This window comes from Neophocaena asiaeorientalis, unplaced genomic scaffold (assembly GCF_003031525.2).
Source record: "Neophocaena asiaeorientalis asiaeorientalis breed wild unplaced genomic scaffold, Neophocaena_asiaeorientalis_V1.1 scaffold72, whole genome shotgun sequence".
Taxonomy (NCBI): domain Eukaryota; kingdom Metazoa; phylum Chordata; class Mammalia; order Artiodactyla; family Phocoenidae; genus Neophocaena; species Neophocaena asiaeorientalis.
Genome location: NW_020185336.1, coordinates 9522217 through 9546131, shown reverse-complemented (window position 1 = coordinate 9546131; position 23915 = coordinate 9522217). Strand labels below are relative to the sequence as shown.

The 23915-nt window shown below is 38.6% G+C and overlaps 1 protein-coding gene across 6 annotated transcripts in view; it reads left to right on the top strand.

The window, feature by feature from the left end:
* GPD2 (glycerol-3-phosphate dehydrogenase 2) overlaps window positions 1–23915 on the top strand; it is a 134174-nt gene that overhangs the window by 19803 nt on the left and 90456 nt on the right. For 4 of the 6 annotated variants that reach the window (XR_003001960.1, XM_024735957.1, XM_024735956.1 and 1 more), the window contains exon 2: window positions 16178–16287. Coding sequence is in view for 3 of the 6 variants with exons in the window: in XM_024735957.1 (XP_024591725.1) it covers window positions 16186–16287 (102 nt within the window). In the remaining 3 variants the exon portion in view is untranslated. Of the gene's footprint in view, window positions 1–16177; window positions 16288–19253; window positions 19348–19480; window positions 19654–23915 lie in introns of those variants that run through there. The other 2 variants (XM_024735958.1, XM_024735959.1) reach the window with 2 other exon arrangements.

The window sequence follows — 23915 nt, the reverse complement described above, 5'->3', positions numbered from 1 at the left end:
CCTTGTGGTAAAATCACAGGCTCAACTATGGGCTAAATTTTTTGGATTAACTTTGGGTTTCACTTAACATTATCTCAAAATTTATGGTTGAGAAGAGGCTGTTGAGTATAAATTGCTAATGTGCTCTGCTGATTTCCATCAGCTATGTGATTTGACTGACAACAGTGCGAGCCTAGCCCACTGGGGTCTGGTGAATTACATCTGCTCAGCCAGAGTGTTCCTTGAGCTGGAATTGAAATGCATGGCCCTTTAGCTTCTGATGTGATGCCAACACTCAGGCAATTGACTTTTGCTCTTCAGTCTCCAGCAGGGGGAAAATTATGAAATAAAATAGGGAGAGGCTAGGCATCCTCAAGATTCAAACCCATAAATATAAATAACTGTAATTAATCATATGCAGTCTCTCTTGTCTATTACCTCTATACTCAGTGTGTCAGTAAGTTTCACACAGCTCTTTAGCCCCCTGCCTGTGTGGTTGGTGGGGAATGTTCTGAGTGCCTCAGCTTGTTGAGATGTGACCTAGGGTTCTTTTCCAATATGAGTTCAAAATCAGTTCAAGATATCATGAGTTGCTGGGGGGGAAAGTCACCTGCAACATACCCTAGCCCAAGGGGGAATAGAAGTATAAGAAAGACCTCTGCTGTTGGCATTTTAGAGGCTCTCTCAGTTGACACTCTGTTCTTTGTTACCAGCTTGTTAGACTGAATGGGCTGGAACAGTCTTTCAAGTGTGTAAGTTCAGCAGACATTTATATTCAAGATTATCTCTGAAGTGTTTGTCTTCCTATTACAGAATCTTATTTTTGACTGTGGTTTACATTTTTTTACTATTTTCTCATATGATTTATTAACTCTTCCTCTCTCTCTCCCCATTACGTCCTTTTTTCATACTTTCATCTACTCATTGTGAACAGGGCTAATGGCGTCCTTAAGAAAAAGCAACTGCTTTTACTCTTATTTCCTTGGAAAGCATCCTCTACGCTCTAGCTAGGGTCGATCTTCTTTCCTCCCTCCCTCTGTATAAATTCCATTGTATCGTTGCACTGATTAGGACCTTCCACTGATTCTCTATCTATCTTGTCAGAATAAACACCTTGCTAGAAGGAAGTCATACGTGACTTGGCACATGTCTGGCTCTCTGACCTGATCTGGAACCCGCTGCCCACATGATTCACTGTGCTGCCCCTACAGTGTCCAGTGGAGGCCAGGCGTACACCTGCTGTGTGTCTTTGTATGCCTGTCCCCTCTGTGTAGAAGGCCCTTCTCTTAGATCCCTGTGTGGCTGGCTTTTCCTCCTCAATTACGTTTGTGCCAAATAACCTGCCTGGACTTTCTATCTAAAGTAGATCCCTCCTGCCCCCAGTCACTCTCCAACCTAATTTTGTTCTTCGTAGCACTTGTCAGTTTCAAAGTACTCAATTTTTAAATTTGTTTATAGGTTTATTTTTTGTTTCCCCCAATCCATGAGAGCAGAGAACTTGCCAGCCCCTAGAACAATGCTGAGGATATAGCAGACATTCAGTCAATCCGAGGTGAATCCGTGTTGTAGGAATTGAATGCTCCTCTTTTCATCTTCCTTAGTTGGGTAGTTCCTTCAGTGATACTTCCCTGAGTTTTGTTGAACCGTTGCTTTCATTATTTTCTTAGAGTGTACAATTTTAATCTCTCCCTCACCAATGGTAAGTGCATTTTTCATAAACCAGTTTCCAACAATGAATTTTGAAGTTTTTTAAGAGTGGCAGATAGCTTCTTTTTTGGCCCATTTATCTGTAATCTTTTCCTTAAATCCAAGAGAGCACAGAAAAAAGGTTCTAGTTGTTTCTAGAGCAGAAGCATACAGCTTTGCCATATTTTTTTCATATATGTAATGTGAATTTGTTCAGATGAGGCAGAAATGAAATAAGAATTTTCTTTTTCTTATCTTGGACTATGTGCTTGTATCTGGCTTGAAATTCTTAATCTTCATCGGAGACCTGTGTAGTTTGTTTCATCCACGCTGTGTACCATAAACTTCTGGTAAGACATCTGGTAAGATCCACTGACCTAGAACAAAGGAAGGAAGGGGGGAAAAGGCCCTTGAATAAATACAGCCAGAATGTTGAAAATCCAAAAGCTAGAATGCTAATGAGTTGCTCCTTTTGCCTTGCTCAGAGTTATTTATTTGTTTTTGGTTTTTTTTTTTTGCGGTACGCGGGCCTCTCACTGTTGTGGCCTCTCCCGTTGCAGAGCACAGGCTCCGGACGTGCAGGCTTAGCGGCCATGGCTCACGGGCCCAGCCGCTCCGCGGCATGTGGGATCTTCCTGGGCCGGGACACGAACCCGTGTCCTCTGCATCGGCAGACAGACTCTCAACCACTGCGCCACTAGGGAAACCCTGTTTATTTGTGTTTTAAACACAGTTTTAGCTAAGTTGGCTCTCACTTTTCTGACCACAGTGGTAACAAGTTAGAAGTGATCTGGAGAGCCCAAAGATCAAAAGGGAAAATTACCATCAGCCCGATAGTTTGAAGAACCAGGAAAACTTTATAAAGCAGATACAGGAAGAATTCAAATGGGAACAGTGTGGTTTGGAGCCACTGAGTAAAGAGGTAATAGTATTCAACTGTTCCTGAGGACATTACCCTAGCACCATAGTCTAATGTATATAAGGATGGCTCCAAGTCATCAATAATTGAATTCCTGGTTAATATTTTTAAGAAGACAAAGTGTGATTTGTACTTTTGAAATATTTAAATTCAAAATAGTTTAGACTTAAAAAAAACCAAACTATAAACTCCATTCAAATGTAAGCTCTTGGAAGGCAGGGATTTTTGTTTTGTTTGTTCTCAGTTGTATGTTTAATGCCTGGCATATGTTAAATGATTAGTAAGTAATTATTGAATGAAAGAATGAATGCAAGCCTTAATCATCCAACATTGCTACATAAATAGGATATTAAGATAATACCGAGTTTAGTGCAGAAGGTTTTTTTTTCCCCCTGCACCTATTGAATGAAGAAAAACCGTAAAATAATACAAATTTAAAGTTAAAATAGATCTGGACATTTTCAAAGATGCTTCATTTATAGGTGGAGTGAAGATCAGCAAATTCAAATGATTTGCCTGAAATCACAAAGCAAGTTAGTGGTATAGATGGAATTACAAGGCGAGTCTCCTTAATCTCTCCTTCTAGAATACCCACGGGTAATTTTCTTTTTTAATATGGTATTTCAAGAATTAAAAGAATATAGAGGTTTTTGGTGTGTGTGTACTTTGTTTGGGGGGTGACAGTTTTAGCAAGAATATTGAGTAGAACCCTTGATCTTCTCCTGTGCATGCTATTTCAATTTTAGACCGTCAGATGCTAGGGTATTAGCTGTGTAATGTTGGTACACAGTATCTCATGCACAGTGACTAGACTTGTTTATAGTCTAGTACTTGAAAGCTTTCCACTTAGGGTGTGTGCCCGTCCTTTTAAAGAAGAAAAGAAAAATCTAAAAAGGAGAGGCTTGGAGAGGATGCCTCATTCAAGTGGGGAGAATAAGATCTTATGACCAAGACTGTTTAGCCAAGATGACTGAGATGGAAATACAGCTTTGTTTATTACTTTTGCATAGGTGAAGACCCTACTATCTTTTCTTCTCCTTTCTGAGGGGCCAGGGGATGGAACATTTACCAACTGTTGTATGATATGTATTCCATAATTTTGAAAGAAATTTTTGTTAGAAATATGAATTACTGCAGTCTTTCTCTCCTGTTGTTTGATTCTTACTTCCTTAAGGGTGAGACATTTTTAGGGAGTGTCATCACTAAGCTAAATAATATAAAATATGATTATTTTGTTGTAGTACATCTTAGATTTTCTTTGCATCTATGCTTTTTGTGTGTAATTTGACCCTTTGTTGATAGTTAGATTTATACATGCAATGGATTATTAGATATGTAGGGGAGTGAATTTTAAATGCAAATTTCAGCAGGCTATAGGTTACAGGATGTATAAAGTGGTTAGCTTTATTTCCTGGGGATCTTCTCCAGCTCAAGGAAGCAGAATAAATGGTCTCCCCACCCCATATACTTTTTGGTCTCTGTTATAACTCCCAACGATGTCTTATGCATTAATAGAGCTGTAATAGAGCTGTAATTAAATTTAGAACTTTTTAATTTACAATGTAAGTAAATTAAATTAACTGAAATTATTGTGCTATAACTAATTATCATAAAAATTATATCATAGTTTTTTATGAGCCCAGATTTCATAAACTATCTTCAACAAGTATTTCCTAAAATGCATTTTTAATGACATATATAATGCAATTGCTACTGGAACTTTTGAAAGAATTGGTACATTTTCCTTGTATTTGGTGATAAAAATAACGAATAAAGCTGAGTTAACTCTATTGGCATCAGCATTTTGAAGTAAAAAAAAAAGAAGCCAGTTTTTCAAAGTTTTGTTTGTGCTTATAACATTCTAAGGCAGATTCTCAAACCTTCTACATCTGTGCTATTCAAAAAAAAAGAGATTTTGGAAAAATGATCTTTTCTCTTTAAGATTTTTTTGAGCCTTAAAAAAAATTCCTATATTTAGTAGATAGTTTTTCCTAATTCATAATGCCATATTTCTTAAAAATATACGATATTGGATAACAACAAAACAGATCTCTGATTAAGATCCAGGCAAATAGAAGCTTAATTATCTTAAACACTTCCTTTTCTGAACATGCTAAATTAATTGAAATTTTCTGAGGGTATATTTCTTTTGACTAAAGTTCATTATCATCTATATGTGTTAAAAACCTTTTCATTTGATTCACAGTGCCTGCGCACTATTTTATAGCACCTAAACCCTTTTTATATAATGAAGTAGATGTTTTCTTATGGAACATTTTAGGATGTGTAGTCAACAGCCATGATTGTTATTACTTTATAAGGGTTTGTTATGTTTATAATAAATCCGAGGAGAGGCTTGATATATTTTAGTGTAAAGGCAGATATTTTGAGCTCCGTTATTTGATTTGCAGTTTATTCTATAACAAAGTAAAGGGTTTTTTCTTGTCTTAATTACTGAAGTAGACTCTGTAACAGAATGTAAAATCTAAAAAAAGGGGGTTTATGCTGCTAGAAGAATGTGAACCATTTTCCTAACCCAACATAGGGTTAGTAAAGGGGCAGAAAGACTGCAAGAAGCCCAGGACTGGGACTTCCCTGATGGCGCAGTGATTAAGAATCCGCCTGCCAATGCAGGGGACATGGGTTCAATCCCTGATCCCGGAAGATCTCACATGCCGCGGAGCAGCTAAACCTGTGCGCTACAACTATTGAACCTGCGCTATAGAGCCCGCGAGCCATAGCTACTGAGCCTGTGTGCCACAACTACTGAAGCCCGCGTGCCTAGAGCCTGTGCTTTGCAACAGGCAAAGCCTGCGCACCACAATGAAGGGTGGCCTCCGCTCGCCACAAGTAGAGAAAGCAAAGAAGACCCAACGCAGCCAAAAAAAAAAAATCACAGGACTAGTGTGGTCTGTTTGCCTAAAGAATTATTTTCGTGTGTGATTCACTGGTAACATTTCTTCTTCTTCAAGACAGAATTAAAGCTTTTTTCATTGTCTGCTGTATTCTTTTTAAGTGAGGCATTTCTTATTAGTTGATACATAAATGCAAGTTTATTATTTCATAGTTGGCATGCTATCTGCTCAATTCCTTAACCTGACTTGTGTCTTTATAAGGGGTGGGCATTTTGGGGAAGGAATGCTCCAGAATTTCTCTTATAAGGGGCATTTTATTTTATGCCTCTCAGGATTACCTTAAATTACATATGGTAAACAAAGAAGGCAGACATACATTTTTATGGAAAATCACTGATAGGATTTTACAACTTTAAACAAAAACCGATTAACATATCTAAGATAGAGAATATATATTAATTTCAGTTTTAAAATGATTTTAAAATGTAATACAAGTTCACCTGCATGAACTAATTATAGTTCTTCATGATTTTTAATAGCAATTCTATGGAGAGCAAATAGAGTGGAAATCATTCCATTGTGAATTAAACTATGATCATTTGCATTTAATGAATATAAATCTATTATTAGTTGAGATGGGCTTCATTGATTTCTTGTAATTCTAGAGTGAGCCTTATGAAAATAAGAGAAAAGGGTCAAATCTGTGACTTTATAGTATTGGTATGCATTTTAGAAATGGCAGAAAACATAAATACATAATATGGAAGTTGCCTTGGCAACCCTATTTATTTTTTTAAAATTGAGTCTTACATAATAAATGACAGAGTGTGAGCGTGTATCCTCTTGTTCCTCTGGGACCTTCTTCCCTTTTGATACGTTTTCATTTTGGAGGACTTTGTGAAGTAAATGCTTTAATTGGTTGTGGCATTGCATATTAAATTTTAAAAAAAAAACAAAAATTACACCAAAAGAATTCATGTGATAATGTTTGAGTTGAATTTTTATAAACAGAGGCTTCTAACTGGCTCATTTTAAATGGTTGACTTTATTTTCTCCTCTTTTTTGGGGGGGAGGGGTGCCTTGTGCTTACATTTCTTAAAGTCTGATTTGAACCTCTGAAACCAGCGCAGCCCTTTTCTGTGCCAACTCCTTCTGTCAAGCTTCCAGGCGCCTGCTGTCCTTTGAGCCTGAGGGATGGTCCTGGGCTAACCTCTCTCTCCGTCATCTGTAGCTGTGTGTTGTGTTTGTTCTAAAATGATATAATTGACCTAAAGGTGCCCCAGAGTGACTAGTAGGAATCATTTCCAAACTACCTTCTGGCTTGAAGCTATGTGGACCAATACAAATATAGTGTTTGTCTTCTTTCATTTTTCTCTTTGTTGCCCGATTCTGTCTCTTTTGTCTTTCTTAAAATACTCTCCAGTCATTGAGATTTTTTTTTCCTATCTTTTGGGTTGGGCCCTTCTGGCAAGGGATTTCCTGGGGAAATTGATTGGAAATGGAACCTGCCCTTCCCTAAAGCAGTGTGGCTTTTGGATAGGGTGTGGAAGACAGGGACCAAGCTAGGGTTTGGATGCTGTGCCAGCCATGTGTGATTACGTTGCCTGAGCTTCCTCATCAGCCACAGGCCAAAATTTTGGGCATCCAGAGTCTGCAGACTCATTACATTTATAAGTTTTGTGCTGACTTTTACATGGTCCTTTCATTTATCTTGTTTTTCAGGAGAATGCTTTTCTCAATGATTTCAGAAAAATCTTTTTGTTTGTCCTTTGATATCCTGTTCAGTGTATGTAATTTTTACAACTGTAGGCTGTAAATTGTTATCATTGTTATTATGGTGTTTGTGGCTTAGGGAAAAAATATATATGTATGTATGTATGTATATATATATATATATATGCACACAACAGAGGAAGGCCTAGGGAAGGTGAAGACACTTTTAAGCGTCTCCTGTTTTTTCAGGATTTGATACATTCAATTATTGCCATTGGGATAATCTTTTGTGGATGACCCTTAGGTCCATTTTCTATCAGGACTTGGTCTAAATCCTTTTCAAAAATGTTTAAAGCAACTGAAAAAAAGAATGATTCAATTTCAGTTTATGGACTAGGGCTCCTCTCTGTTTGAAGAGAACAGGCTGACGGGCCTCTGATGTTGACTGTTTTGTTCATTTATGTCTGACAGCTTTCAAAAAGCATGCTTGAGGGCTCACTCTGTGTTTCTGTAGGGATCACATGCTGCTGTGTAAGATGTATGTGTGCAGAAGTTCCTCTCTGCTTGGCTGGGGAGGATGCGTTTGTAGGCAGAGCGCTAATCATTCTCCCCTCTATAAAGTCAACCTCGGGGAAAGAGGCAGTAGTACTTGGTGTGCTTTGATCGGTACTTGTTTGTGTAAAGCACTTGATCAGGCTTAGGCTCGGTGTGCCTAAACCGTGATGTTCTTTCTTATAGGAAAGTATGCATAACATTTGCTATCACATCAATTGGAAGAATAAAGGGTGCTTTGTTGAAACATGCCTAGTTCAAAGCACCCCCAAAACCTTGACTTTTATAGTTAAAACTAGTTGGGTGGGAAGGTGCTTTTGCGTTCACTCCCTGTTCTTCCATTTTGCTGTGAACGTGCTGTCAAGTTCCATGACTTTCTGGGTAGGACTTCCTCTGATGAGGCCCTGCACCCTTATTTAGTAAGATTCATGCAACTTTCTCCCTTAAGTCACTGAATTTGTGTGCAGGTGGATCTTGAGGCCCTGCGCTCTGACTTGTGCCATCTGTGGGTTTGACGGAGTGTCATGACTCAAAATAGATGAGGGGGAGGCTTCCCATGCACAGCCACAAGGGGGGTGGCTGCACAACTGAAGCGTAAGGAGTGTCTTCCTACCTTTGGACCTGCATCTGCTTAGGTAAAGGGCTGAGTGAAGTAGCACATGCTACATCTAGGTTACATTCTGGGAGTTTTATGTTTTAAACGCCTTGTTCATCTTGGGTTCTCAGTGTAGGTGATCAGAGGGTCATGGAATGCCTTTATATCTTGCTAGAGAACACATGTTCCAGGGACAAGGCTTGTGGTTGAAATGACTCTTCTGAAAATTATCTTTGAGCTATCCTCCTTCCTCCCCAGCACCCACACTGATAATTCTTGCGAGGGATGGAAAGAAATATGTTTGCATCTGTGCTGGCATAAGACTCAAAACCCTGAGAAGTCTCAATTTTTCTTAAATTAATGGAGAGCATGGAGGTTAAAATGGAAATAGCTGTTTCTATGCAAGAGATCAGAGGATAGGAGAGTTTTTGTAGAAGTGAAGGGATCCTTCCACAGAGGAGTGATAAATCTCTTTGGATAGATTTTTATTTATGCTGAATTAAGGGAGAAGCTAGGACTGCAAGACAGGGAGAGGAGTTTGAGGACTCTATTTTGAGAATTCCGGGGCCAGGAAGTGTGCTTTTGTTCTGGAATAAATTTGCTTATGAGTAGTTGCCAAGGGGAACCCCAGCCGTTTCCAGTGGGTGGTTACTTCTTGTTTTAAATTCTCAAGTGTGTGGTTAAGTCATCTAAATGCATGATTTAACTGTTAGCGTAGCCTTACCAATGAGTAGGAGGACGGCAGAAGTGGTGAGCGCTCAGGAACTATTTAAGACAGGGTCTGAGCGGTTGTCTTCATTGTCGAAGTCACTCTATCTATAATGAGAGTCCTAAAAGGACAGCCAAGAATCCTGTGGAGCCAGATAAGTTGCAGGGTTAGCTAGAAGCATGGGTCAGCAAACTTGGAGAAGTGGCAAGTCCAGTTTTTGTTTTGCTGGCAATAAGTACATTTTACTGTGAGCAGGTACATCTGTCAGTTTTAGGCAGAAAATTCCTCACACCATAGCTTTAGCTATGACGACTCTTGTGAGTTTAAGACCCTCCTATCTATATGTTTTCTGTTTTCTCTCTGTAGGTGTTCTGTCAAGATCTTAAATATTTTTGCTTCCAAATGAACTCCTCTTCTCCCTTAAACTTGCTTCTTTTTCTGATTCTTAATGTTGTAATGTTGGGGCAAATCCCCAGTTACCCAGGCTAAAGCCCCTTATGACCTTCAGTCTCTTCCTGTTTCCTTCTGTAATCACTTGTCAGATTCTGTAATGGTCTCTAATTGAGTGCTATCATTAGAGATTTCTGCAAAGCATCAATGTCTGCATTAGTACTTTTCAGTGTTGTCCTAAGCCAGGCTTTCGTCTTCTCATGTGGGGACTATTTTATTGCCTTCCAGTTGGTCCCTCAGTCTTCATCATAAGCTTCAACACCAAAATCTACTTGAACATTCTTCATAAGTCATGAGATGAAGCAGCTTGCTTCCTTCATCTGGAATCTCAGCTCTCATGGCCAACAGAATATCATAGAAAAATATCTTATTTCACATGTACAGAATGTTCTTATCTCTTGCCCTGGACTTCTTTTTAAACCTCATTTTCAAATGAACATCGTCTCCAGCCAAACCAGATAACAACTTGCATGCCTCCTGAACATTACCATGATGTTCTCTTTCTCCTCCAAATCTTTCTCAATCCAGACCTGCCCGTACTCACTCCCCTCCAAATCCTTTTTTCTTCAAGAGGCTTTTCAAGTATCCTGTCTTCTGAAACCTTCTTTAATTCTTTTAGTGAGAATTAATCTCTTTTCACTGCAATGATATAGTACTTTGTTTTCTTTTCTATCAGAGCATGTATGTGTATCTATGTTTGTGTGTATGTTTTTTTTTTTTTCCTATTTTGTCATTACCGTGCATTTAGAGCATACAGGATGAGCTGAAGCATAAATTCACTGTGCCATCTTGACTGGATAGTCACCGATTTTTTTTTTTTTTCAATTTGATATTGACATGGTTTAGTAAATAATGTAATTTAACAGCCTGCTTTATTTATAAACCCTTCCAGCCCTTCCACTCATTTTGAGGGAACCCAAGTCACAGAAATTCAGGTGAGGTATAATCACTGTCCGTTTAGTGATTCCTTTCTTTCTTTGAGGGCATGACAACTCAGTGCTTGAGTTAGAATAGAACAAAGGAGAAATAGCACCTTAGTTTTATTCTGCGCTATATCTTCTGGTTGATGAAAATGGTTATCAGGTAGTGCTTTACCGTGATTCCCTATCTCCACTTTGAGCTATTTCTTTCTTTTGGCTGTAATTTAAATGTTTTTTTTTTTTCTTCCAGGTTTATTGAGATAAAATTGACACGTAACATTGTATTAGTTTAAGACATAAAACAATGATTATATAACATTATAATGATTATATAATGATTATATAACAAAACATAATGATTATATAACATATATAACATTATATATATGTGTATATATATATAAAATGAAATGATTATCATAGTAAGTTTAGTTAACATCCATCACCTCACATAGTTATGATTTCTTTTCCTTGTGATGAGCAATTTGAAGATTTCTTCTCTTAGCAACTGCTGTACATTACATCCCCAGAACTTATTTATCTTATAACTGAAAGTTTGTACATTCTGACCACCTTCACCCATTTCTCTCACCTCCCACCCCCTGTCTCTGGCAACCACCAATTTCTTCTCTGTTTCTGTGAGTTGGGGTTTTTTTAGATTCTACATGTGAGTAAGATCATACTGTATTTGTCTTTCCCTGTGTGTCTTATTTCACTTAGCATAATGCCCTCAAGTTTCATCCATATTATTGCGAATAGCAGGGTTTCCTTCTTTTTTCATGGTTGAATAATATTTCTCTCTGTGTGTGGGTATGTGTTGGTGTGTGTGTGTGTGTGTGTGTGTTTGTGTGTATCACATTTTTTTAACAATTCATCCATTGATAGACACCTAGATTGTTTCCATGTCTTGGCTATTACAAATAATGCTGGAATGAACATGGGGGTACAGATAGTTCCTTGAGATAGTGATCTTGTTTCTTTTGTATATACACCCAGAAGTGGAATTGCTGGATTATATGGTGGTTCTATTTTTAATTTTTTGAGGAACCTCCATACTGTTTTCACATAGTGGCTACATTAATTACATCCCCGTCAACAGTGCAAAAGGGTTCCCTTTTCTCTACATCCTTGCCAACACTTACCTCACTTTGTGTGCATGTGTGTGTGTGAGGTGGTATCTCATTGTGATTTTGATATGCATTTCCCTGATGATTATTGATGTTGAGCACCTTTCCATGTACCTATTGGCTATTTGTATGTCTTCTTTGTAAAAATGTCTACTTAGTCATTCTGCCTGTTTTTAAATTGAATTTTTTTTTGCTATTGAGTTGTATGAATTCTTTATATATTTTGGATATTAACCCTTTATTAAATATGTGTTTTGCAAATATTTTATTCCATTCATTAGGTTGCCTTTTCATTTTGTTAATGGCTTTCTTTGCTGTACAGAAGCTTTTTAGTTTGATGTAGTCCCACTCATTTTTTTTTTTTTTGCTTTTGTTGTCTTTGCTTTTAGTATCAAATTAAAAAAAAAAATCATCGCCAAGACCAATGTTAAGGAGCTTACCCTCTATGCTTTATTCTAGGAGTTTTATGGTTTCAGGTCTTAACGTTTAAGTCTTTAATCCATTTTAAGTTGATTTTTTTGTATGGTGTAAGAAAGTGGTCTAGTTTCATTCTTTTGCATGTGGCTGGTCCAGTTTTCTCATCACCGTTTATTGAAGAGACTGTCATTTTTCCAGTGTATATTGTTGGCTCCTTTGTTGAAAATTAATTGACCATGTATGCATGGGTTTATTTCTGGGCTCTCTATTCTGTTCTATTTATCTATGTATCTGTGTTTATGGCAGTATCATTACGATAGCTTTGTAATATAGTTTGAAGTCAGGAATTGAGATGCCTCCAGCTTTGTTCTTCTTTCTCAAGATTGCTTTGGCTATTCAGGGTCTTCTGTCTATCAGAGTATTAGTAACATTCAGTGTAGCACAACTAGTTATAAGACAGACTTTGATATTTAATCCTCCAAATTGATTGCAAACCCCTTGAGAGCAGTTGATAAACTCACAGATATATTTAGTTGACTAACTTTGTTTAAGGTTTTATTTAGTTGCCTGGTGTTCTCCTTGCAAGAATTAGAGGGCTGGCATTGGTCTGTGCAAGTGCAGGAGCCAGTCCTGAGTCAATGTATACGTGATTTATTCACAGGCTATTTAACATAGACATCAGGCTATGATAACTAAGCTAATTTTACTTTTAGTTGATTTTTCTACCTCCGGTTTCCTTTTCTACCTCTGGTTTTCTCTTCTACCTCTGACTTTCTCATACTTTTAGTTGCAAAAGGTAAAGATTTATTGACACTTTTATTCCCAGTCTTTGCTAACTTCCTGGTTGCAGCTTTTATGTAGAAGGAAGCAATCTTTTCCTCTTTGTCATCACTGTGAAAACTTTTTTCCTTATAATGGAATGTAAGTGGGTATAAGTAGTTCACAGCACATAGTTTAACGTTAATCTGGTTTTACATTTCTTTCTGTCAACATTAGAACAAAGTTTTTACATCATCTGGCAGAAGGTTACTAGCAGATATTTTGTCAGAGTCTTCCTCATTGCCTTAGAGAAACCTAATGCCAAGGGACTGTACACTTTGGGTGACTGCTTGTGAATAGGGCTTTCTTTTGGGAGTAATAGCAAAATATGGTGTGGCTCTTGGGGAGAGGTTGGCTTTTCAGAGCAAAGGCAGGGCAGAACCACCTAGTGATTAGGAGCAAAGACTAAGCTGTGGCTTTGTCACTTACTAGGGAATGACCTAGGACAAATCCCCTACTCTCTTTGAACTGCAAGTGCCTCTTTTATGAAATTAGGATGTTGTGAGGGTGATATGAGCTGATATATATAAAGGATTAAAAGCATGGTACCCATTACCTAGCAAATAACTCAATAAATGGCAACTATTGTCATTATAACATTAATGATGATGATGATCATTATCATAATCATCTTGGGAGAGTCAGGTGAAGCCGACTGATCCTGTGCTTTTGTAAGAGTGATTTATTCGTTACAACCAGCTAGATTATCTTGTGGATAAATTTGATCACAATAGAAATAATAATATTTAAGCATAGGTTATTTTATGAAAATACTGAAAAAAGAAACTTTATTATAGCCAATATTATCAATAACTCTGCAAAATAATATGTCAATGCAGTTCTTCCATAGTATTTGTGGCTCATCATTGAGAAAATCCATGAAGATATCCTCCTTAGCAAGTTTTGGTTTCAGGAAAATCAAATTGAGGCAATATAATAAGGTGAGCAGGGAATGTAGGGAGCTACACAATTGGAAAAACTAGCTCCAAACTTAACTGGCTGAACGACTCTGCTGAGACACTATGACTGTTAGCTATATTGATGTGTGGTGTCCTTTGTGAGGTCATCAATGACATTATCAACAAGACAGAAGCAATGATACTGAGCTAAAGTCAACCACCTACAAAACTCACATCCAAGGGATTGCCAGGCTACTATCTATTTGAGGTGGGCACAGGCATTGTTTAGGTAATTAGAACTAGGTCTCTATTCTCTGTCTCTAATTGTCAGGGAAGCCCAGTTAGCCAGGGGATAGCATGCTGTCTCCGGGCTGCTAGGGTTTCTGTTGTGCGATAGGCACCCATATGAACATTTATAGCAGTACTAGGAATGGTGATGCTGAGCTGTGACAAAGGGGTGCCTTCCAAGTTGGCTCAATTGCGGTTTTCACCATCAGAACAATCGTGGACGTTAGGTTTTTTCTTAGGGTTGACTGAATGATGAATGGAAGCCCCAGCCAACATACACCAACTCTTTTGCATAACTTGGGAGAGAGGGGATGGTTGATTCAGAGAAGGGATGGGAAAGAAGAGACCTCCAGCAGTAAAGAACATACGCATGTGAAATATTTTTCTGGTGAGAATCTTAAAAATAAAGATGAGTCTTAGAATTTAGGAGTTTGTCTGAAAAGAATGAGATCAGAAGAAAAATAAAATTTTAAGAAATGCCAGCTTTTATTTTAGTATATAATTTATAGTATTCCAAAATGGATTTTCTGTAGAGTCATAGTTACCAACTGCACTTGAAATTCTTTGATTTAGGATAGTTATGCTAATAGATTCTATTCAGTCAACATGAACTCAAACTTTTTTTTTTTAATATATAAATTAATTTATTTATTTTTGGCTGTGTTGGGTCTGCATTGCTGCACGTGGGCTTCCTCTAGTTATGGCGAGTGGGGGCTACTTTTCGTTGCGGTGTGCGGGCTTCTCACTGTGGTGGCTTCTCTTGTTGCGGAGCACGGGCTCTAGGTGCGCGGGCTTCAGTAGTTGCGGCGCACGGGCTCCGTAGTTATGGCTCGCGAGCTCTAGAGTGCAGGCTCAGTAGTTGTGGCGCACAGGCTGAGTTGCTCCGCGGCATGTGGGATCTTCCCAGACCAGGGATCGAACCCGTGTCCCTTGCATTGGCAGGCGGATTCTTAACCACTGTGCAACCAGGGAAGTCCCTGAACTCAAACATTTTAACTGTATCATAATTTACGTTGAGATACTATATGTTTTTTACTATCCTAGGTTAAAATTGACTTCATATTAAATAATTTGAGTTGTGAGATATCTGTAAAGCATAAGTATGTTGTCCAGACAGGTCAGAACTCCACCCATTCAGGAAAGTAGGGTAGTGGCTTCCCTGTAACACATGGGTGTGCCAGCTGCTTTTGTAAGTGAAAGACTTAGGCAGGTCAAATTGCTAAATATCAACTCTAAGTTAGAATTGTTTTTAGGTGATCACACAGTGTTATCGTTTTTTTTTGTTTGTTTGTTTGTTTATCAGAATAAAAGGGAGTAAGATGTTTTTGTTGGAATTTTTATTTATTTTATTTTATTTTTTTTGGCTTCTGAAAAAGTTAGACTATTTAAGTCCTCAAAAAAAAAGTTAAGAAATTCCATCAGTCCAATAGTGGAATTTTTTTTTTTTTTAACAAGTGAGAAGAAAGAAAGTCAAGAGCTAACACAGTACAAGACTTTATTTAGAAATATACAGTGAGCACGAAGGAGTGCTTGATCTGGAGGGTTTCCCCTTGAAATTTTGGTGCCATGCAACTCTGGCTAGAAGAAACCTTTTTTTTTTTTTTTTTTTTTAAGTTCCCTTAATGAAAGGAATTATAGCAGTGTTATATCTGTCATTTTGTAGAAGGATCATGGCATGGTTTTCTTTTACTTTTTATCTGTAAAGTGTAGACTCTTCCAGGGATAGAAATGTAAATGTGTTGGCTTTTGGTTTTAGTGAGAGCTTCATTCTGAAGGGGAAAACTCAGGAAGGGAGTTGTTACCAGAGTGGAATTCAACACTTGCCAGAGAACCCAAAGCAGGCATGAGGTTCATTGTCCTGTTGAGTGACAGAAGACTTCCACCAGTTCTTTTTGTGGAGGGGATTAGTGGTTGAACAAATTTGCAAGTACAGCATGCAGTTTTGTCAGGTACACATTTCTTTTCACAGCTCTCTTGACTTTATACCATGTAAATAACTTCAGTTGTCTCTGAATTTTTCTTTCTTTAATTCCTATTGGATGGTCATTTTATAAAGTCAGCTTCTTGGTTTTTTTGTGTATTGTTTTTGAATTGTGGTATACAAATCGGTATGTTAACAAATTCCTTATTGTGTGTTTTCTTTTCTAGTTTAACATAATTTCATAATCTAGTCAGTCTCTTTTTGTTATTGGATTATTGTGTGATAAAAATCCCAAATAACTTTTTTGTTTCGTTTTTTGTCTCTGTAGGCTAAGAAATGGCATTTCAAAAGGCAGTGAAAGGGACTATTCTTGTTGGAGGAGGTGCTCTTGCAACTGTTCTAGGCCTTTCTCAGTTTGCTCATTACAAAAGGAAGCAAGTAAGTAACTGTACATGTATTGATTATAATATGAAACAAATCTGTTAAAGAACTGTGTATGGGGCGTGTGTAGGCTAATGGTATTGTTTAGAAATTACTGTCTCAGCTTGATCTGAAAAAGACACTAATTTAGAATACTGCCTTAATGATCCTTGAGAACTGTGTATATCTCATTTTTTAAAAAGTAAATTTCTTTGTCAGAAAGCATTATATTATTTAGCCTCTGTTTTGGCTCTTTGGTTTTAAAAGACTGCTTCATTTCGGAGTGCCAGGGTTTATTCATTTATACTTTCCTTGTCTAATTCATCCAAATGTCTGGATACCTTCTATGCTCCTGCCAAGAGTTTGTCTTATTAGAAGGCAGGCAGCTGAGAAAGGAAATGGAAAAGAAAGAGCCTATACAAAAGGCTCAACTCGGAATCTTGGGTTTATTTCTGAAAGGTTTAGTTACTTATGTAGTATTATTACTTTATATTGGGTAAAATTTTTAGTGGGAGAAAGCTATGAAAATGAGATTGGTATGAAGTTTCCAAATAATTTAAAGTGTTCAGTTTATTTTCATTTTGGTTTTTTTTTCCCCTTTGCACTACAACTGTGCCTTCCCATAGTTCAAATTGATGCCAGGAAATAACTTTGGTGAATGGTTTTGTTCTTTTCAGGCTTGAAATACTAACCTCAGCAGTTAGTATTAATCTCCTGTTCCCCCTTCCCTATGTCATTAGGGCATTTTGTGATACCAGTTGGTTGGTGCATTCCCGATTCAAAGATGGAGGTGAAGGAATTTGGGAAGCTATTTGTAGCTGGGCTATCTATGAACTACTCACATCCTACGTTTTTGTGAGAACCTTTAAGCCCTGCCTGGGCTGTCTTGTACATGTTGTTTCTGTTTCTTTGTGCTACATGGTGATGGAGCCAGCCGCATTGCTTGGAGTCCCATGTCCTGAATGGGAAATACCACGTTAAAAACACATATTAAGAAGAATCAATTTGCTGGCTTACAAATAAAAAAGAAGCTAATTTCTAGTGCTACCTCCTAAAGATGGACGATATTGAACAGGTTGTGCTGGTTTTTTTCATTCTTAACTGTGAGTACATTACTCTTAAGGTTTCCCTAGGTATACATGTTGCAGGTATTACTGACTCGCTATTGAAGCTCATTCTCAGCTGCTGAACATGCTTGATGCACTATTTCTTTTAAAATGTTTCCTTGGTTCCTTAAAAGTAAGTGTGAAAAGATGTTGTTTTTGCTCAGGCTATTTTAGAAGTGCAGTTCTGTTTGGGACATGGACTTTAACAGATTAGATTACTTCTGCCATCTTTTACCAGTGGTATCTGAAACGATATTGGAGGGTGCCAGTGCCAAAGGTCACGATGTCTAGTATGGTAAGTTGTTGCTAAATTTGTACATGGTTCACGTCTGTTAACAACAGTAAGCATGCTCTATTTCCGAGTTTATAACTTAACTTTGTACCTAGGGAATACTGTTTCAGAAATATATTTTGTTGTCGCTGTTGTTTGACTTCTCTTCTTCTCCACAGAATAGAATAAGCAGTTGATACTGCCTCCGATCCATCAAGTTAGGGGTTAATTTTAGTCAGTAAAATCAAGCAAAATGAAGGTCTGTTGATTCCTGGAACATTCTGTCATTTTCTCCTTCCTAAGTTAGACATCCTGACCACCCTAATAGCCAAACGAAACAGATACCAGCAGTTTCAAGTCATTTATAATTGTAATCTGACAAGTTCTTTTGAGAAAAATCACCACAGGCATATTCAATCAATGAGTTGCATAAGACATATGCCCAAGTGTGTGTATTCTTTTTGCAGTGATTCCTGTCCCTTTAAGCCACTGCCATGAGCGTATTTTGGGTAGCAGTTTTGGATGTAACCATAGGGATTGGCAAAAAAAGAGAGGGGTGTGTGAGGAGGGGGGAGGAGACCATCTCAGTTGAGCCACTGACATAAAATGACCACAGGCCTCAGCTGTCCTCTCTCAGAGAATATCTGCCAATCAGAGCCACTCTAGGGGAGGAAATTTCCCCGACTTCAATAGTCAAGAAAAAAGCTGCCCCTTGACACCCATTATTTGGCTACATTTTACAGAAGCCGTGACTAAAATGTGACTAGGCGCGCTGTTTTTCTTGAGAGCAATGCTTAAAGTATTGGCTTGTGTTTTTATCTTTTTTCCAGTTTTATGAAGTGATTCCAACCGATAAACTGTCCTCCTTTAAGAATAAGTTGGTTTTGAAAGCCCCAGGTACTGATGGCCGAGAAAACTGTCTGCTGACTTTTGAGCTGAGGCACATTTTGCTGGCATTCCTGCACTCGAAGCTCTGTATCCCCTGGCCCCTAGCTTGTGCTCATTTGATATTCCTGGTGCAAAGCTTCCTTCCTAAAATACAGGCAGAGGTCGTATTCCAAATACAAACGGGTTGATTGTAAAAGTTGGTCAGTTGTTTCAGCACCTTTGGTGACGGGATAGTGCTGTAAGTGTTTAGCTGTCAGGTCAGCTCACAAAACCCTTTTAAATTAGCTTGTATTTGCAAGGAAAAGAATAAAAGGAAAACTATTGTATATACTTTCTTGATTAATTAAATGGAAAACACAGTGAAATCCACTAAGATGTGGTTCACTTACCTTTTACTCAGTTGCTTGAATAAAAGCTACCGTAGGTGAGGAAATAGAGACATTCGTGAAGACTGGCATTTCTTGTGGGCAGGTTGGAGGTTAGAGGTGATAGCAAAGATTTTTTTGTTCCACTTTACTTCATGGTGTGGCTTTTCTTCATGCAAGCATACTATTAACATTTATGTTATATTTTTCAGTGGTGAAGAGTCTCCACTGTTGACCCAAGTGAGGCCTAGAGAATTTTTTTCTTCGGAGATAAATAAGGTCAGATTTAGAAAGGATGGAGATCACGGCCTAAGGAGAGAGCTGTTGTTGTTGTTATTATATTTTGGAGCTGTGCAACCTAAATCTTCAGTTCCAGCGAGGAAGCTGATGGGGGAAAGATGAATGGAATGTGGGCCTCTTTTGACTGTGTCCACCTGCAGGGAAGGAGGTTTGTGACCACAAATGGCATCCACACTCCAGGCCCCCTCCAGTGATACATGTAGGATTTTTTTGAGTAGTCTTGGAAAGGCTTCCTATTCATTCCATTTTCCCTCTCTTTTTGTTTCCTCACCCACATGTAGGTGACTAAGTTTCCACAAAGCCTTCTTGATTTTTCCTTTCCCCGGACCAGCTGTATGCCAAGGAACAGGAGGCTGTGTAGTGGGATATAAACTCCCCAGCACTATCTTGAATTCCCACCAGGGATGTAGCAAGCAAACACCCCTGCAGTGGTGTGCAGATTTTCAAGAGTAAGGTATTTGTCATTCACTGTTTAGTATAGGTCTGTTTAATAATAAACTTTTCATTGGAAGGGACCTAGAAGACATCTAGTCTTCCTCTCAGGACAGTTTGCTTTTCTCGGGTCTCCTTACTGTCTAGTGAAAGGGGAGTGTTACTTCATGGGACAGCTTCCTTTTCTAATTCCAAGCTGGTGGGAGAATGGAGTTTAAATTAGGAGAGAGGGCCCTGGGTAGCTTCGGAGGCGGTAAATCTTAGCAAGGAACAGTGGTGGAGAGCGTTACAGTCAGGGCTGCCGGAGGGTTCCTCAGGGGGGTGGGAAGAATGGGGGCAAAACTAGGGTAGGATTGCAAACTTTTAACTGAGGGTTGCCTTGGGCTTTTGTCTTTTCATTAGACACTGAAGGCCTTTTTTTCGGAAACTTCAAAAAATTTTAAACTCCACATTTCTTTCATATCTTCTAGGTCCTAGCTGGAAACTGATGTAACAGTGTGGGCTCCTTTTTAACCCCAGCCGTGTGGTTGATGTAACAAAGATCTCTTTAGGTCTGAGGGTGGCCCTCTCATGTACCATGTGCTCAAAGTGTTCCTTCCATTACCCACTCTGGAGGTGTGGTGGGCTCTGTGAGCCAGCTCTGAGGTGAAGCCTGAGAACCACAGAGAGCTTTCTCAAAGCCCAGATGTGAATGTTTTTTTCTTCTTTTCTGCACCATGCATAGGCAGGGAATCTCTTTTCAGCGTGAGGAGTGATATTATTAGAATCAAGGAAATGAGAGATTCTCATCGATGTTCTGTTCATCAGCAATGTAACAGAAAGGACGAGAACACGATCTTTGGAGCGTCTTTGCAGGCTGTCTGCTTCTGACACCCAGCTCTGCTTCTGAACAGCTGAGTGACTATGGGCAATTTTCTTAAATTCTCTAGGCCTCATTTTTCCCCCATCTGCCAGATGGGGAGAACAGTGGTACCTCCCTCATGGGACTGTTGATGAGCAGTAAAGCCTGGGAGAATTCCTGGAATATAGTAACCTTGCCAAAAGTGTTAGTTATTCCCAGGTGAAATGAACATAAAGTGTGAATAACTATATGAGTATATGGTGAGCACGGAAGTTGCTCTCATCTTTGGAGACCCTTGGGTTCAGGGATACCGTGTTAAGACTTTGAGGTTTAGTAGCAAATGGCCTGTCCTTCATCTGAGCTTGTAGGAGAATGGCTACAAACGGTCACACAAACACCCTTCTGTTTTCTCTTCTACTTGATTCCTGATCTGAAGATGAGCCAATAACAAGGTAGACAACACCAATTATTGGCTTAAACTTTCTTCCTCTTGTAAGTAATAAATTCCTTGAAGTTCCCACTGTGGTTTTTTTTTCTGTTTAAGCTTATATAATTTATGGCAGACTTGATTTATATGGTGATATGTTCCTAAAAAGTTATGTGAATATAGTCTTTTTGATACATTAATATATAGTACAACACTATTTGTTGTAATTCTATGGTGAAACAATTTAGAAAGCTCTGGTTTTTTTTGGGGGGGTGTAAACCTGGTTTTTGAGGGTAAATCAGAATTTAGCTTGAAGGGGAATACAATTAAACTTATTCTTTCCTAAAGCCAATGATGTAGTAATATTTGTTAACGACAGGATCTTCATGCTTTGCAAAATAGCCTCTCACTTTGTAAGAGACAGCCTATACTTTGAGTGGATTACTAAAGGCTATAGTTTACTTTGTTATGCATGGTAATGAAGGGAACATGAAAACCACGATAGGGGTGATGTTAGTGAGTTGATAGGATTAGGTGAGTTGAATTATAAGTAAACCTATATACCACCTTTGTGAGGAAAAATACTTATGCTAATGCGAGGCAAAGTGCTGTATGAAAGTTAAAATCCATAGGAATTTTGAGAACATTGTTTTACTCTCAGTCTCTCCCTCTCAATACATTATTTGTAAGAGATCCTAGTAAACCAGGGTCTTTTGATTGGTAGTACCAATGACCCCAAATTCAAAAGATAGGATTGGTGCAGCAGCAAAAAAATAATGGAATGATTATATCTAGTCAAAGTGAGATCTACTTTGGGGGTTATTTTAATGGATCCTCAAATGAAAAGACAGTTAGCTCCCTGAATGTGTCTGTTAAACAAGTGTGGCCGGGTTTTGGTGAGCTTGTTACTGTGCACAGGTTATGAAAGCTTCCAGAACTCTAGTTTCTTTATAAGGTAGGGACACTGTTACTTTACTCCCAGGCTTTTCTCCCCTGCCAAGCACTAACCAGTTCAGAATATACAAGATAATGATCACAGTACCTGACACATTAGCAGGTCTTTAATTATACCTCTTTCTTCCCCCGCGCCATACAGGATATAAAATATTTGAAATAGACCTAGCCTTGTTTGGCGTAATAAGAGAGATACAGCACCAGGTTTCTTTAAATAGCTGAGCTTTTGATTGGCATAATGCTGCTTACATTAACTGCTGGCCAGAGAAACTGGTAGAGGTTAGAGAAACCTTAAGATGAATATCAGTCAAAGAGAAATCAAAATTATAAGCACAGGGCTTCCCTGGTGGCGCAGTGGTTGAGAATCTGCCTGCTAATGCAGGGGACGCGGGTTCGAGCCCTGGTCTGGGAAGATCCCACATGCCGCGGAGCAACTTGGCCCGTGGACCACAACTACTGAGCCTGCGCGTCTGGGGCCTGTGCTCCGCAACGAGAGGCCGCGACAGTGAGAGGCCCGCGCACCGCGATGAAGAGTGGCCCCCACTGGCTGCAACTAGAGAAAGCCCGCGCACAGAAACGAAGACCCAACACAGCCATAAATAAATAAATTAATTTAAAAAATTATAAGCACAACCAATCAAAATCATAAGCACACTAAACACTAGTGAGGATGTGGAGCTACAGGAGCCCTCATTCATTGTTGGTGGGAGTGCAAAATGACACAGCCACTTTGCAATGCCATAGTTGGGTGGTTTCTTACAAAACTAACCATATCCTCACCATATGATCCAGCAGTCACACCTACTGATATTTACCCAAAGAAGCTGAAAACTTATGTCCACACAAAAACCTGCACATGGATATTTGTAGCAGCTTTATTCGTAATTGCCAAAACTTCGGATCAATCAAAATGGCCTTCAGTAGGCGAATGAATAGATAAACTGTGGTCCATCCACACGATGGAACATCATTCAGCACTAAAAAGAAATGAGCCATCAAGCCATGAGGAGACATGGAGGAACCTTAGTGCGTATTACTCAGTGAAAGAAGCCAATCTGAAAGGGCTACACACTGTATGAATCCAACCATATGACATTCCAGAAAGGGCAAAACTTTGGAGACAGTAAAAAGATCAGTGGTTGCCAGGAATGTATGCTGGGAGATGAATAAGCAGATCACAGAGGATTTTTAGGGCAATGAAAATACTTTGTGTGATACTGTGGTGGTGGATACATGTCATTATACATTGTCCAAAACCATAGAATGTCCAACATCAAGAATGAACCCTTAAGTAAACTGTTGACTTTGGGTGATTATGATGTATCAATGTAGGTTCATCTTTGGTAAAAAATGTGCCACTCTGGTGAGTGATGTTGATGATGGGGGAGGCTGTGAGTATGTGGGGCAGGAGGTATATGGGAAATCTCTGGAATGTCCTCTCAATTTTTTTTGTGAAACTAAAAGTGCTTTGAATTTTTTTTTAAGTTACACTTAAAATCATAAGCATAGCATCTAGGACAAGGTGTCAACTGAGAAAATTTCAATTGTAAAAATTCTACTTAAGTATCACTTTTCAATAGTATCTTTGATTGAATAGATACTATTTATTTATTGAATGCCCTTAGTATCTTTAAGAATTTAACCTCAGTTGTAAACATTCTTCTGGCTCCTAAGCTAAAGAGTATCTGTGGGTCTGAAATCAGTAGAAATCTTCCCGAGCACTAATGTAGCTGAAATTATCACCTGACACGTTGGCTTTCTGCTTACCAGATTGCTTTTAACTTTGTGAGGTAGTTCTGGCTACCAGACTTGTTTGTTCTCTCTGAGTAAACAGTCTTACATCTCCAGAGGCATTTTTCGTAGGTTCATAAACAACATTTCTCTTAAAAACATCTTATAAAAGTGCTGTAACAGGAACTGTTCTCAAACAGTCTTCATTTCTGTTGATTTTAATGTTTAGGTGGGAACTGTAGTGTTAGAGACCACATGAAGAATGTATATTTAGGAGGAGAAGGGACTAGTGGTTGAATAATAGGTTTCAAGGTTCATCTGCCTGCTTCGA